This window comes from Brachionichthys hirsutus, chromosome 6 (assembly GCF_040956055.1).
Source record: "Brachionichthys hirsutus isolate HB-005 chromosome 6, CSIRO-AGI_Bhir_v1, whole genome shotgun sequence".
NCBI classification, from domain to species: domain Eukaryota; kingdom Metazoa; phylum Chordata; class Actinopteri; order Lophiiformes; family Brachionichthyidae; genus Brachionichthys; species Brachionichthys hirsutus.
This window is the reverse complement of record NC_090902.1, coordinates 8,407,285-8,423,618: the sequence shown is the minus strand read 5'-3', so window position 1 is coordinate 8,423,618 and position 16,334 is coordinate 8,407,285. Positions and strand designations below refer to the sequence as shown.

At 42.2% G+C, this 16,334-nt stretch overlaps 1 protein-coding gene across 1 annotated transcript in view; it reads left to right on the top strand.

The window, feature by feature from the left end:
- The window catches only part of LOC137895290 (collagen alpha-1(XXIII) chain), an 86,535-nt gene that overhangs the window by 69,731 nt on the left and 470 nt on the right, over window positions 1-16,334 (top strand). Inside the window, exons 6-31 of the mRNA XM_068740770.1 lie at window positions 122-148; window positions 238-264; window positions 2,544-2,570; window positions 3,380-3,406; window positions 6,559-6,633; window positions 8,079-8,195; window positions 10,260-10,286; window positions 10,433-10,459; window positions 10,613-10,666; window positions 10,761-10,820; window positions 10,923-10,958; window positions 11,065-11,142; window positions 11,360-11,383; window positions 12,671-12,715; window positions 12,795-12,839; window positions 13,017-13,097; window positions 13,189-13,242; window positions 13,784-13,849; window positions 13,957-13,983; window positions 14,061-14,120; window positions 14,205-14,276; window positions 14,390-14,416; window positions 14,499-14,552; window positions 14,741-14,827; window positions 14,992-15,084; window positions 15,987-16,025. Coding sequence (XP_068596871.1) covers window positions 122-148; window positions 238-264; window positions 2,544-2,570; window positions 3,380-3,406; window positions 6,559-6,633; window positions 8,079-8,195; window positions 10,260-10,286; window positions 10,433-10,459; window positions 10,613-10,666; window positions 10,761-10,820; window positions 10,923-10,958; window positions 11,065-11,142; window positions 11,360-11,383; window positions 12,671-12,715; window positions 12,795-12,839; window positions 13,017-13,097; window positions 13,189-13,242; window positions 13,784-13,849; window positions 13,957-13,983; window positions 14,061-14,120; window positions 14,205-14,276; window positions 14,390-14,416; window positions 14,499-14,552; window positions 14,741-14,827; window positions 14,992-15,084; window positions 15,987-16,025 — 1,356 coding nt within the window. The remainder of the gene's footprint in view (window positions 1-121; window positions 149-237; window positions 265-2,543; window positions 2,571-3,379; window positions 3,407-6,558; window positions 6,634-8,078; window positions 8,196-10,259; window positions 10,287-10,432; window positions 10,460-10,612; window positions 10,667-10,760; window positions 10,821-10,922; window positions 10,959-11,064; window positions 11,143-11,359; window positions 11,384-12,670; window positions 12,716-12,794; window positions 12,840-13,016; window positions 13,098-13,188; window positions 13,243-13,783; window positions 13,850-13,956; window positions 13,984-14,060; window positions 14,121-14,204; window positions 14,277-14,389; window positions 14,417-14,498; window positions 14,553-14,740; window positions 14,828-14,991; window positions 15,085-15,986; window positions 16,026-16,334) is intronic.

Here is a 16,334-nt window from a genome sequence, read left to right as displayed (position 1 = left end):
CTCGAGATCTCTATGACGGTGGCAACAAAAGAAAATGCTATTTCTCAAAATCTCAAAACTGTTAATTTATCTAAAGTCAGTGTCTTTTGTTATATTTTATCTTTGTGTGTCTTCCTCACAGGGTCCACTAGGGCTGGATGGGAAACCAGTGAGTAATACCATAATAAGAATAAACATTTAGCACCTGCAACCGCTTCAGTGGCTGACATCGTTTGGTTTTAACTCTTGTCCCCTCAGGGTTTACCAGGTCTCAAGGGAAGCCAGGTACAACTTCACACACCTTCATACTCAGTGATTCTCTAACTGTGAACCCAGAAGGGGATTTTACCCCATTAATCTTTTTTTTTTTTTTTACTGTTCCCATGGGAACTTGACAAATGCATGGTCACCATCTTGTTTCTTGTTCCACCTCTTAAGTCATCATGGCGCTCTCAGCCACTGTGGGGGGAATCATGGTTCAGCCGAATCGAGTGCCGAAATCCCTTTTGCACTTCACCGCTGATTCCCATCATCACCTTTCTCTGAAAACTCCAGGCTCATCCAGGCGCAGCGTGAAGACAGATGAAGCAGAGAAACGAGTTGCTAAGCTCTAACAAGGAAGCTCTTTAAAACTCATTACTGCGCCGTCTATCACTCCCCCTCACGCCTTCTGCCTCTGTCTCGCTTATCCTTTCAATTATGACAAGGATTCATCTCCTGAAATGTAAACCCCTTGCAGCATGATGAGCACTGTTTGACTAGTTCCATCCCCAAACACCATTAGAATGCCCCCCCCCCCCCCCCCACAAAAGTAGGCCCCAAGCTGGGTCGGTCGTTTAAGAGGGCTCTCCCCATTACAGAGGATCTGTCGTAAAATCCCAGCAGGTGTGGCACAGAGCTCGGAGTCACTTAAGTACAGGAGGGAGGCTGTGTGGAAACAGGAAAGTAACGGACTGAAGTTGCAGAACAATTGGATGATTTGACTGAAGTTAACGGACAATGTCAAGATCAATGTCGTACCGTAATCATAATTTGAAAATTGGGATGAGTCTCAGTACAAAGGTTCTTTCAGGTGATGCAAGAACAAAAAAAGGAAAAAGGAACTTTAAGACAAATCGTGCACCTTCGTGGTGAAACTGCTCAGGCTTGAACTCTTTCAGCCACTTTAAAAATGACACAAGTAGCACTTTCATTTAGTCGATACAAACATAAAGAGCTGAATATAGCAGTTCATGTTATTGTATTTTAAACATAATGCTAACAGCAGGCAGAGATCCAAATATTCATAGCTTTATTTTGTTTTCCACGTGTAAAGCACCTCCACTATAAACAAGACAAGGTACAAAAAACTAAAACTAAACATCATAGAATTGAAAAGCAAGCTTTCAAACTTATTTAGTTTTCCAATGTTAAATCATAAGATCCACTTTCCCTGTCTAATGCAATCGCACATTAAATTCCTTCATCATCTTGATCCAATCACACAGAAATCAATTTAAGCATATTTTCAATCCTGACTAGAGTCGAAAGTGGTTTGGCTTTGAACCATGTCTGGCTGAACAGCGTGAGTATGTTCGGACTATCCTGTCAGGGAAGTAAGGAAAATGAAACTAAAATGTGAAGGTCTATAATCATAAAGACGCACTTAAGTGAAAGTGTGTTTGTTGGCATTGAATTAAACCTCCATCTCCTCTTCTCCTCATCTGAAGAGAGGAGTGCAGGAGCTGCCTGTCATTGGATGGCCAGTCACAAGTCAAACACCATTTCAGCTCTATGTTCATATTCTCAGCTCCAGTCCGGAGAAAATGCCTGCCAGACAGATGAGATATAGACAGAGGCTTCATGGCAGATTTAAAAAGAGGGGGGGGGGGGGGCAGCGAGATGCAGTTTGGTATGAGTGAAGCAAGGAGAGAACTGAGACATGAAAATTGTAATAATTGAGTGGTTGGGCTGTGAGAGGTGGGATCTCCATACTGTGGTCCCTTTTGGACAGACGGGGTCTGAGACCAGACACTTGATGGAAAAGTCTCCATGTTGTCTCTGCCTGCTTGTCTCCGTCACAATTACAGGCTGATTGTTAGTCAGCCTGCGGTCTGCGGTTCCATTCCCTGGGACAGACAAGGAGATGGACTAAGGCCGAGCACGGCCAGATTGGCAGGGATTAGATCATCTGTGGGCAGATGTCAAACCGTCCCACACCACTGTGTATCAGTGTTTTTGCATACCGAGGGTGGACAGGCCTGTTTTTTTTCTAGCATTCCATGTCAGAAGCATCTTAGGAGTTCCCCTCTCAGCGAGGCCTGGTGGAGGAGCTAAGGAGGAACACTCTGCCCCTTCTGTTTTATCTCCTAGCAAAACAGTTTTTATCTCCCAAAGAGATTCTCACCGCAAGCTCACATCACATGCTCTTATTTTGAAATATGCCGAGACAGAGGCGATCGTCATCACGCTGCTTTAAGTGGTGTTACTGCCTTAACGTTTGATTTAGAGCTTCCGGTTGTAGGCCTGATATATGTTACTTGTATGATAATTGGTCTTGACCGACTTTCTCCTCCCTCTCGCAGGGGCCAGCCGGACCCAAAGGAGAAAAGGTACGCTTCAAATTGGATGACGACAGCTGCGAAAATGAATTTCTCTCATTAATTTACACACAGAGCACTTCAGAATGACACGAATTAAGTGCGCGCACTTTTAACACACAGCTTCACAATTGCTCCCTTCACTCACCCCTCGCTCAGCCATAGACTTCGCCTAGTTATGTAGGAGCTCGTATATCTGCGCACATTCCCACGTCAAGCCACTAAACAAGTTTACAGGCCTTCCGCAGGGCTCGATAATAGCCAGATGTTTTCCCGCTCTGTGAACCTCTGCTCAAACTGTAATTGTAGTGATCATGAGAGCTCTGCGAGAGCTGGCAAGAGCTCTACGTGTTGTTTTTGTGTTCTGCGTTTTTGTTTTTTGTTGCAAGCAAATAGTACCCAAATATGTGCAACAGCATCTGTCAGAGCAGGCTTTAGCTAACGAATTAATGGCACAAGGTTTGGACCGCGGGCTCCTCTCATGTGTTAATACTAGTAGCTACTGCGATGAAAGCATGAACAGATCATCGCCAGAGAAACAACAACCCCCAAGATGAACACCCTCAGTTTTACTTCACCCACGGCACCGCATCAGATGATTCCAATTGTGGTGCCTGTAATGATTTAGGGAGTAAATGCCGACATGCAGAGCTGGTTTTGGGACCAGTGACTTATGACCTGCTTCCTTCTCATACACAAGTATTTGTTTTCAAATCTGACTGTCAAACATGCGCATAAAAATTGTTCACTGTGTGACACATTCTATGTGAATATGCAATATTCACATATTGTTTTCTTGTTTGTTTGTTTGTTTTTCTCAGGGTGACCAAGGAGACATTGGTCCACGGGTAAGTCATGTTTTCATTTGCTTCCTCAGAAGGTAAAGAAAGATCATTTTTAATGTCCTGTGCTATTTTAAACTGTCCAGACTGAATATAGTTTTCCGTTAATTGTCTTTTGTTCCGCAACAGATTTTTTTGAACTGATAATGCGCTTCCTCTTAACCCTTCTCATCCACTTTTTGTCCTGTTCCTCATGCTTTGCTATTTTCCCTCTCTGCCTCCTATTTGATATTCACTCTCTTTCAGGTACAAGAGCTCCGCTTTCTCTGCTCACATCACATTAAGAAGTTAATTTCCTACAATTGGCATATTAAAAAAAAAATCTGTTTGCCACTTGCTTTTGCCTTTCCTTTGCCAGAATAGACAGTCTCCTAAATCCTGTGCCATGAAGCTGAGTGAACACACTGCTTGATATTTTAGCAGTGCTCCGTTGGTCCGATGAAATGCTCCTACATCTGCAAAGCCAGGATGAAAAATAATGACATGAAATAGTGATGGAAACATTTAAACTTCACCATCCAAACTTCATGGTTGGGGCAATGCAATAAAGCCGTCATCCAGACTGAAGCACACGATTTATCTCATCCATGTTGTCACTGTTGTCTTTTTATGTGACATCATTCCACCCACCATGGGATCTCTCTGTTAATATATACTGTTTTATCTTCCCAAACGACCCTAAAAACGCCCTCTCTATGGCCAGTGCACAGCCAGCACATTGTTGATGATGACTCACCTCTGTTAATATAAAAGGAGCAACTATTATTAATTTACTTGACAACAGTTATCATCTTAGATTCATTGTCTGCATAATAATGTCGCTGGTAGCATGGCGGTGGTGCAGTGGATGGCGCTGTTGCCTCACAGCCAGAAGGTTCCAGCAGTTTGCGTGGGCTTTCTCCGGCTTTTCCGGCTTCCTCCCACCTCCAAAAACATGCAACTTGGGTGAATTGATCACTATAAATTGTCCATGGGGGTGAGCGTGTGCGTGAATGGCGGTTTTCCTTTCATGAGACCCCATGATGAGCTGGCGTCTCATCCAGGGTGTGAACCACCTTTAGCCCGTAGCCAGCTGGGACAGCCTCCAGCAGACCAATGACCAGCAAGGCAAATAACAAGATGATTGAGATCCTCTCTTTTACAAGAATATGGATGGATGGATTGATCATAATGTATTCTGGTTCAATTAAAAACTATCAGTTAGTATTTCCCATATAGGCAGCGGCTGGTTAACACGGAGCACCTTGAGCCATTTAGCTTACAAAATAATCGCACAATATTGTTCCTATTAAAATACCTAGTCTTTGGTAGCCACTTCCTTTCTGTCTTCATTCATTTAAAAATTAATAAAGATCTAGCATAGATGGAATAGATGTGCGGTCAGTCCAACTTCCAAGAGTTGCTGCTTGACAATATTAGCATAACAGTGCATGAAGGATTCTTGGGATGAGACTGAATGGAACACAAATTAAGTTTGACAGAGCTGCTCATTGGAACAATTTTTAGATGTGATTCAGAAGCAGAAATTCCTGATTCCTATTAAGGCTTGGGTCATTTGATTCCCCAGACTCTCCCCAAGGATTTCAAGGCAGTGGTTTGTACAAGAGTCTTATATTTTGGCATTCTACATTACACACATCTTCCAAATGGTAAATATTGCACTTGGACAAGGCCCTTGAAACTTCAGTGTCCTTGGATAAATCTGCAGCCAAAAACCTCAGCGAATTGTCCAGAGATGCAGGCTTGGATGAAAACAAACCCTTGCACCTCTGAAACTACTGTGGTTACGAATGAGGTTTGGTGCTGGCGAGTAATTACACAGATATGTTGAGAAAGGTTAGCAAAAGTGAAAGTGTTGGTCTGAATGTTTAAGATTTGAGGTAAAACTCAGCTTAGTCATCCACGCTCCAGAATCGCAACACTAAACGCTGTGGCAAAAGGTCATGCATTGTGTCCCAAGCAGCGTTCACTGAAAAGCACAAAGCTGGTAGCCATTTTTCTGAGCCTCCATATTGTGAAATCCATGCGGGGGATGTTGTGTTGAAAGGCAGTTTCATCCCATGCCAAAGCCTCCTGTTACCTCCCCCAGAGCAGTTACGATAAGGTCATGGTTAGACAGGTCTCTGAGGGTGAATGGCTGCTTGCCTTAGTATCAGTCGAAGGTCTGATGAGAATGTGGTTATGGGGGTTCCCACTGTGGAAAAAGCCTCTTCTCTTGTGAGTTGTTTAACAAGCATATGTCTATATAGTATCCATGGTGGGAACAGTGTGAATGAGTGAATATGACAGTGGGGAGAGCAGAGTGTGAAGGCAAATAGAGGAAGAGAAGGGGGTTCTGTGGCATCAGAAAGACCTCGCCGCAGCCTGTTAACGGAAACCTGAGCAGACTGCTGTCTCTAGTTCTACCTCTACCTACCTACCTTCTACCTCAACCTCTCTTAAATCTTCTCTCCATCTTTCCCTTCATCCCATGTGATTGTGAAGGGAGTTCAACCATAGAAGCATTACTGTGGCAAACGCTTGACAGACAATTTCTGTTCCTGCCTGTCAACTGGAAACAGCCAAGCTACCTCTGTCTGGATAGGGAGATTAAATGGAACGCGCTCAAACAAATCAATAATTACATGTTTGAGGGAGAGAAAACTCAAATTTAATTTGTTTATTCTACTATATGCAGATTATGTGTTTTTGTTCTTTGCAGTTCTTGAGATCTTTTCATGAACATTGTTTTGGTACAATAAGTTGCTCACCTTTCACTTTTTTACTTCCTCTCTTCAGGGGCCTCCTAACTACAGTACATATGCAGGTCTGCACAGTAATCAGATTCTCACCGTCAAGGTTTGTTCCGTTCAAGTAAACCCATTCTTAGTCCTCTCCTTCAGGCTGCTGACCTGTGACCATCCCTGCAGCAGACTGAAGAGCAAAACATGCTTCTTGATCTTTCTCTTTTATCTTCAGAGGCTGGTGACATTTCATCTGTGGTTTTATTTCCCCCTTTATTGACTAATCTGCCTCTCTTTGCGGTAAATGATGGATTTCTTCTCCCGATCTTTTGCACTTCATCTCAATCATTGTCCTCTCATCTTCTCTTTACACTGCTTTTAATTTAGATTTGCTTTCATCCTGTCTTTCTACCTTTTGTCTCGTCTGCATCTCAGATGGTCTTCCCCCGGTATGACCACAGTTTTCTCTCTGGAGAGCAGTCCAACAGCTTTCAGAGACGCTTTCTGAAGGTAGACTATGACTAAGGCATGCATGCACTTTTAGCCTATTAACCAGCCTTTCTTGATTTTGCCATGATTAGCCATTCATCTCCCTTCTTTCACACTTCTTCACAATACCCAACAAGTTTCATGATTGCTTTTGACTCGAAAATAATCTTTGTGTGCTGATTTGTCCGATTGTCATGAAATAAAATGTAGAATTCGGTGAAAAGTTCTAAAACAACCACAAATAAGATAAGCCTCTCAAAAGATGTCAGATGAGCTGAAAGGAATGTGTGCTTTTTACTACAAAAAGAATGAAGAGCTTTGTTGTTCACTGTTCACTTAAAGCCTGAGCTCAACAAAGACATGATTATTAATGCAATTAAGTATACTTTTGATGTTGTATTATTTCCATGGAAAGTGCTTGGTTACTTACCACAACAAGGCAACCCGCAATGTCTATAGAGATAGCGAGAACAGAGAAATATCACCATATGACTTTATAGCCATCCCTGTGTCTAGAAGAGGAAGGAGTTCAACTTCTGTTTTGAATAAAATGCGTGTAAAGGTCTTCAGAAAGAGATGTGTTCCCACTTTGATGTAAATGCAGTGATGAAAGAATGTTTAATATTTGGTGACAGCTCTGTTTCGTATTGCAGAGTGTAAACAGACAAGAAACATGTTGTGTATTATTACCTCATTTTCCATTAACAAGTCATCATGAACCCGTTCCTCTCTCACTTTACCTCCTTGGGTGAGGACTGCTTTCATTGGCCTCTCCCTTCCCATCTCCCCGTGTTATCACCTTTTAATCTAAATCTACAAACCGCATGTTAATGGTGGAAAAAAACATTCATAATAATTATTGTTATAGTCTAATGTAACATGTTCCAAATGGCTACATGTATTTGAAAAGAAGAGACTACAGTTTATCTCAGCTCATTTTTTAGTTTAGATTTTAGGCCTGCAACTCTTCTGTTTGCATTGGTTCACATTTTGGCATTTTCAGCTTTTTTCATTCAAATAAATATTTAAATGTACGCTCAGAACAAACAGTCAGATATCCAGAAACTAGCTGACGCAGCATTTAGCAGCTGATAATTCCAGGAGTTACTAGAGGACAAATAAGAGCTTAGTTATTGAACTGAATGCTTATCTATCAGCACCATATCAACTTAAAAGTTGTACTTAAATCATTTTTCCTATTGCCCCAAGTGGCCAAAAATAATCTATACTACTGAGCACCTTTATTTTATATAAATGTAATCTACCCTTGAAATCTTGGTTCTTCTAATGGTCTGTCGTGGGGGATTATGGGGGAACTTCGAGGTAGAGATTGATTAAAGAATACAAAGAAATGGAACATAGTTTTCATTATTGTTTTAATATATATATATGTGTGTGTGCGTACATGTTTGGGTTCAAATGAAAATAGTTTGTGTTGCCTTCCTAAATCTTCTGTTTTTCATTAGGGTGACCAAGGTCAAGCTGGGCCTGCTGGCCCTCCTGGTCCTCCAGGTCCACCTGGTCCCAGAGGCCCCCCTGGGAACACAGGAAAAGATGGCCCACGTGGCCCTTCTGGAGAGCCAGTAAGAGCTTCTCATCATGCACACCTACTACACAATAGATTTTTAGACACCCGCACACTCCATCGAGTTGTAATTTTCCCTTCCATCATCATTCTCCACCAATAGATCATTTTCTAAATAAGGTTACCCCCCACAAGAATGCAGTCACTTAAGCCGACGCAGTCTTCAGGGACTGCCATTTGTTAACCTAATTGTGTTATTGTAGTGTTCCGTTGCATTGTTCTCAGTTTGCCAGTGAGCTGTGGCTCACCTAAAAGCTCCCAGAATAGCAGCTCTTGTCCCGGCTTCATCTGTTTTGTGTAAGAAAGCGGCCACAAGGTTTGGCAGCGTATCCCACTCTCCCACCTTCCGACCACCATTGTGTCACTGCGCACCCCCCTCAAAGAGATATGGTATTGTGGCAAGTTCATAGACAGTTTGCCGGCCTCACCGAACAATAGTTGCTCTCTTTGCATGAGGCAGTTTCTCGAAATGAAGTTTTTTGCGTCAGTCGTAGGTTTACACGCAGTGACTCCTAAAAGATGTGACTACAGGATGGAAGAGAGAGAAAGGATCTGTAAGGGTTCACTCATTCATTCATTTTCCGGGTATTGTTGGAGCCGATCCCAGCAGTATACAGGCAAGAGGCAGGGTACACCCGGAACAAGACACCAGTTCTACCACCAGGGTTTGAGTTTTTTTTATTTTCAAGAAAATAAATGAATGTTCTGCAATGTTCATGAAAACATTTTGGTTTCATTGCGGCTGACTTGAGAGCTCATGCAGAAGCGCCAAAAGGGAAAGCCAGTACAGCTCAGAAAATGACCAGAAACAGATGGGTTCAAAGCATAGGCCCGTCCTGTAACATAGTCAATTTAAAATGTATTAGCCGAGTAGATTAAAAGGTGTTACAAAAACCCAAATGAGCAAAACAAGGCAGAGTGTTGTATGGAGCTACTCCATGTTGTGGGCAGATGTTTTCATGGGTTTAGCAAGGCTTGCCAGCCGGGGGGGGGGGGGGTCCCATGACAATCATATCAAACGTTTCAGATGTCCGCATGCATAAATAATATTTGAACGTCTAAGTTTGTGAGGGCATTATGTCATCTAAATTGACCATGGCTTGCATTTGAAAATGCATTGGAAATCTGAACAGATCTTCAACATCTTCTTCAGTCAGGATAAAAGAAGTGCCAAAAATGATCTGCTTCCCACCGCTGTAGAGGAAAGATCAAAAGATGAGGGAGGAGGTAAAGAGGGTGAGAAAAGATCGGTTTAAAAACCACTGGAGCAACTGAGGATGGAAATAAAAAAGGACCCCGTGGCAGTGTAGAAGATCTGGGTGACAGTTTGGATGTGCGGTAGAGAGTAGGGAAGATGCAAAACAGCTGGGGAGCATCTACGTAGCTTCTTCACATTAAAATACGAGGACAGCATGAAAGGTTAGCGACCTCCAATTTAGAGCGAGCGTTTCTTGCTGTGCGCCGAGCGGTGGTCGTAGACACAACTGCTTTATAGCCCAAGGTGTTTGTGTCTGCGCCGTGAGGAGAAGGGAGACAGACAGATGCAAGGGCCCTTGCACAACAGCCGGAACGGTCTGGCGTGGATGACTTCATAACGGATGAAGATGTGTTATTGGAGTGGCAGAACCTCCATCTGGCCCGAACAAACAATCAGCAAATGCGTCTGTATACCTTCATAAGCCAAATCACAGATAGCCAGATGTTAGGAAGTGGGCATGGAACACTTTGCGTTGGTAGAGGGTTGGGGCTCGTGTGGGAGTCATCTCTAGTTCGCTGAAGCAAGCTGACGGGGCATGTTGTGTTATGCTGATGGCCGCGGAGGCCACGGTTTAACACCTCGATCCCAGATCTGTCGCAGGTGTCGACAAAGCTCTCACCACATTCTCACTCAAACTCAAGGCATCAGTGAGCCTTCAAGTCAAGCAAACTGCATCACATTCACTCAAACCCATTGGTTGGTCATGTCTTGAGTAACTCTGACATCTAGTGGCCAAAGAGCTTCAAATATTTGTTCCAGATTTGCCTTAAATTGAAAGAAGTTTTCTTTTTCTGTCCGTTTTAGGGTTTTCCAGGTCGAGATGGGGCTGAGGTGAGTGTTTGTTTGTTTTTAAATCAGTAAACACCTCAAACAATGTTGTTGCTGAGAACTTAAATGCTGACATGCTATTTAGGTCTGATGCGGTGGTTTGTATTCAATTGATTGTTTTGGTATAACCATATATATTTGCACCTTAGGGTCCACAGGGAATGCCTGGGAAGACGGTAAGAGCATCAATACATTACTAACCTTGACTCAACTTAATCGTCTTTACCTCTTGTCTTTAATAAACACTTCAACTGTCTTGTTAAATGCGCGCTGCAGAAATAGCATCAGACCAAAACCTTTTACTTCATCTTTTCACCATAAACCAACAGGGAGAAGACGGTGAGTCTGGCTACCCAGGACCACAAGGCCCTCCAGGGGACAAGGTGCAAACAAGCTTTCATATCTTTAATTTTGGTTATTTTAATGTGTCTGTCTTTGCACACATTGACCTCGAATGTTAATTGTGTTTTGAAACAGGGTGAGCCAGGTATAGGAGAAAAAGGAGAGAGGGGCATGGATGGACTTCCAGGATTAACGGTAGAATGCCTTTTAAAATACAAGCATCAATAGATGAATTAATGTTTATCTTAATAATTACATTACTAATACACTCTAAACAGTAATATGTTAATCACACAGGGAGACAAAGGGGACATCGGCGAGCAAGGGCCGATGGTATGGGTGTTACTCTCAGTGTTGACACTGATCAAATCATTCTGTTATATGATAAACCTGTGCTGTGTTACAATGACTTGTAACTCATGTATCTGACTGTCTTTAGGGTCATACTGGCGAAAAAGGCGCCGCGGGCTCCTCAGACATCATCGATTTCAATGGGAAGCTTCTTGATGCTTTCCAGGTGAGTCATAATAAATGATGGCCAGATTGATCATGCATCATGTATTCGATCAGACATCCATCAATTAATGTAGATCTAGGGCACTGTCATGGTGATGACGAGTGTGTGTGATAAACAGAGGGATACTTCTTCGGGGAAACTGAAATGGTAGTGTGATAAGAAACGCATCGGAATAGTCCTTTTGAAAACTGAACATGTTGCTGTTTCTTCTTGACAGGCCATCAGCACCATCAGTGTTTCGGTAATCTGTGGTCGTTTCTGCATGGTTTTCATGAAATAATCAGTAACTAACGCATATTAATGTGAAGATCTACAAAGACTCACATAAACACAAACCCTGTACGTGTCCACATGTTACTCCACCTGCTTCAGCCATTAGACCCAGCCAGTGTGTCTCTGTAGATGTCCTCTAGCCACAAACTGCATACTTCACTTGTATTGAATGTCATTGTAGAAGCCACATCAAAAGAGACTTGCTTTACTGGACTACCAGGCCCCCTCGTGTATTTATTTGGGATGAAATGCGCCAGGAAATATAGTACAGCTGTGCTGTTCTATCAGATAAAACGTAGCCTAAAAGGCATGCTTAATCACTCAGGAAAATGAATGTCCTTTGTTTCATCGTTCCACGTGCTTTTGTGTATCCAGTGAGTATCATGAGATGCATTGATATAACTTACTGCAGCGTAGCATGGTGTTAATTGTGTCGCTCCATGTCTCAGTGAATGTGCAAGGGTAGGCACTGGGGGAAATGGGAACCCCTCATTGAGTCCATGTACTGCGCTACATGCTAACAGCAGATGGCTATCAACACCAGATTGCTTTTGATTGAAAAACCACTGTGCACCAGACTCCCTTTGACCTGATCTATGGGCCCCTGCATGCAACACCAGCATGAGATGGACTACAAAGAGTTGGTGAAAACATGAACTTGAGATCTTATCTTGAGCCTCTTGCCAATGGGGAACAGTTGGTACCGAATCACATGCAATGTCTCAGCTGCAGTTACACTTGTTGCTCATTGGCCACCCAGTTTGAGCCACGATCTGTTCACATTCAGCATTGCTTTGAAATCTTTCTGAAGTCGAGTGAAGAAACAATCTGTTGTTTTTGTGTAAGGACATGTTTAAGCTTTATGTTGAGATTCTAGGAGTTTTCATGTTTTCCACCACTACACGCACACGCACACGTACAAATACACACTCACACAGAGCAGACAATTCTCAAAACAAAGGATAACTTAAGTAGAATTAATGTTGTGCACCCATTTATCGACTCGGTAGAACTATGACGACAACGTTAAGTTGTTTTGCTTCTCATAGATGTATAATTTAGCCACTCGTTGCTAACAAGTTTTCCCATATCTGCCTAAGCATTGAAAACGTCCTTTGTTTTTTTGCAACAAAAAAAAGACCTGTTAGCAAGTGGCCAAAATGAGATACTGCAGGGACAAGATTGATGAATTGTAGTTCAGTGTAACACTAATATACTGCATGTAACACTCACACATTTTCTGTATTATCTTCAGGGTCCACCTGGGCCACCTGGACCCCCAGGCTCTCCAGGGGAAAAGGTAAGAGACTACCAGTCTAATGCCATCAGTAAAGGGGTGCATACATCAAGTGAATCTTTACTCCCTTGTCTTCTACCAGGGTGAACTTGGATTACCTGGACCAGCAGGATTCGACGGAGAGATGGTACGGCTGCAAAGAGGCAGGAAGTGCATGCAGGCTGTTTCATTAAATGTCTTCTACTGGTGTTTACCCATTTTTTTGTGTGGATATTTACGTTGATTTGAGAGCTCAGTTTTTCTCCATTTCTCCTTATGAAATGTGACGTATTATAATGCGTACTATATGATTATTTCAATCCAGGGACCTAAAGGTGATGTGGGTGAGACGGGGCCACCTGGTGAAAGAGCAGAGAAGGGAGAGATGGGGCTGTCTGGGCCCGCTGTAAGTAGTGAGCGTAAGCATAATTTATATATGCAAAAAAAATAAAGAGATTTAATAATCTGGAGCATCATCTTGCTCTTCGTGGATTTAGGGTATAGATGGGCAGAAAGGAGAGAAAGGCGACTGCAGAATGGACGACGACCTGGTGAGTCTGGCACACACAGTTCAGAGCAAACAACAGCTTAAAGGACTGTAGCAGTTTGTCATTCTTTAACTCATTTATTATTTGGGCACCTGTAGTTTTGCATTGATTTCTGTGTAAATGCATGTTTGCAGACTGCTTTACAAAATCAGAAAGCAGTTTTGAAAAATGAGTGAAAACTATAAAACCAAAACTCCTTTGATTTTTTTAAATCTCAAGCACCTGGACGTTTAAGGGTTCAGATTCAACCTTCAGGGATTACCATGGCCTGGATGACTGGCAATCTACACCAACATAAAACTGAAAATCCACAACTCTTCAATATTTAAAATCAAAAGATCGTTTGCGATATATAACATGCGTGGTTGGTGGTCCAGGTCGTTATTGAAAATGAGAATTAGTTGTCAATTAACTTACCTGGTTAAATAAAGGTAAACTTTTTATTAAGTCATCTGGTGCAGACGTTTAAACAGTCGATCATGCATAAATGTAGCCATACAGTAAATGTATCCAAAATTACGCTACTGCATGACTCCTGTCTCAGGTTCAGATGATTTCCCAGCCGGGCCCGCCCGGCCCACCAGGGGTTCCTGGGTCTCCTGGAACAACAGTGAGTACTTAATGTATATCATTATCCAAATCCATATACGAAATATTCAATTCTTTTTTTTTTTTGTAGTTGTAGTTGGATTTTAACACTTGTTGCATGTTTTTCAGGGGCTGCATGGGATGCCAGGTCCGAAGGTATGACTACTGGTGTCCAGTATGTGGTGAAATAAAATGACAGGTTCAGTTCTCAGACTTCTTGTGGTCTCATGTAGGGTGAGCCTGGATTTGGGATGAGTGGAGAGAAGGGTGACACTGGCGCTCCTGGACACCAAGTAAGTAGCACTGAGCCATGATTATATTACTATTATAAACCACATGAAATGGTTAATCATGATAATGATGGGCTGTTGCTGCAGGGGTTACAAGGCCTCCAGGGCTCACCGGGCCCTGCAGGGTTAGTTGGTCTTCCTGGTGCAAAGGGTGAGAAAGTAAGCAAGCCAATCCCCGACTTCAGTGTGTTTACTCTTTTTTTTTGGTTACTTTTGTTGTGGATGTTGAATAAATAAACATCATGATTTATATTTGTGAATGTCTGTTCCAGGGCAGAACAGGAGAGCCTGGACTAGATGTGAGTTCCCCCTACCAAGAAAACAGACCCCAATATTTTTTAAAGTGACCGTCTGACCTATCTGTGCTGCTTTTATGTCCAGGGTTTCCCAGGTCTGATGGGAGATAAAGGTGACCGAGGGGACAGAGGAGATAAGGTTAGGGCAGAACTCGAATTCCAAGCCAATAAAATAAGTTTCTAGACCATCTTGTACATCTCCTTTAAACATATGGTTAATAATCAGCAACACAAGAGTATATTTCAAATGAAGACATCTCCTAATGGTTTATTATGGTCTATTGTATGGTAAGTGTATGCGTGTGTCTGTTTTTAACTTAACGGTAGGGTGACAGGGGAACAGTGGGAAAGAGAGGTCTAAAGGGTCAGAAGGGAGAACAGGGTCCTCCGGGCCTGGACCAGCCTTGTCCTGTGGTATGCTATCTCTGCTCTCTCTCTCACACACACACACACACTCTTCTTCTTTCCTGTCACATTGTAGATAGAGTGTATTTCTCTGCTCCCCTCTCTCTGTGCTTTCTGTCGTTTCCTGCGTTTCTTCCTCACTGTTCTGTTCTGTAACTGCCTCTTGCTGACAGGGCTGTCATGAGTCTAAAGGTCTTTCTGAGGAGGCGGGGCTTTCTTCCTCTCCACCTCTTCCTCCTACCGGCCTTGAGGCCCCTTGTCCTGTGGTAGAGTATCTGCATCCTTCCATCTTTATTCTTGTGCCTCTACTTTTGATTTATTTTATTTTTACATTTTCCCATCTCTCAAACTCTGCTATATATATTCATGTATATTTATTGTCAAAATTCATGAAGGTCTTATTTTTGTCAGTATTCATCACAAATGAAACATCTTATATTAACACAATATTGTCACCTACCTTCTGGCATTCAATCATTCTATGATGCATCGACACTTTGAAATGCAGTATTTATGTCCGTTGTATGTGACACTCGCATACATACATGTATTTACTCTTTATCTTTAGTATTAAAGTCATATTAAATATTCTTTACCGTTTCCATTCTGGATCGGATCCAGATGAAATTCGGTGGTGGAATAGAGGTCCCCACCCTACATGACTGTGTCACATTCCATAAACATCGGTCACTAATCAACCGAGATATTGAGGAACACATTTTTAAGCTCTATTGACTGAAAATTTAACGAAGATTTCAAAACGATCCAGAATCCAGGATCTCTTCACCAAAATGTAATCAACTGTTCCTGGTAACATTCCCAACATTTCCTGATAATGTCATCAAGATCCATCCAGAACTTTTTGTATGAAATAAATGAATTCCTTGAATGGCTCCTCATATTAAATCTTGCACAGTTTTTGATTAACAGTTTTCAGTCTGTGTCTTCAGCTAAGCTTGCGAGCTACCTGGCCGTAGCCTAGAATTTAACAAATGAGGCTGTTGATACGTTCAGCCAAAGAAAACAAATAGAAGCAGCAGATTACAAAAACGATCTAAAGTTCCTCGCTTTATTGCTCTTGTCACTGATATGTAAATGCAGAGTACATGAGAAGTAAGCGTCACATTTTCTGGTTAGTTAATGGACTTCTGTCATTGTTTCCCTGCAGGGGCGGGACGGACTCCCCATACCAGGCTGCTGGCACAAGGTGAGTGACATTATGTTGAAGACACTTTCTTTTATAGAGAATTAAATGGAAGCTGAGATTATTCCTCATTATTATTATTATTATTATTAATTTAAAATCAGTAATTGATTTTGCCAGTGTCACAATGCGCAAACCGCATAGCATGACTGTTTTGATCATTTTAGGAGCTTGTGTTTGGATTTAATTTGATGTAAACTAATACTTAATCCCTACTGTTCTTCTGTTGCAGTGATGACTAACCAGCAGCATGGAATCTGTACATATTGATATGGTATATATTGGAATTGAAAAATACATCAACAACCCACT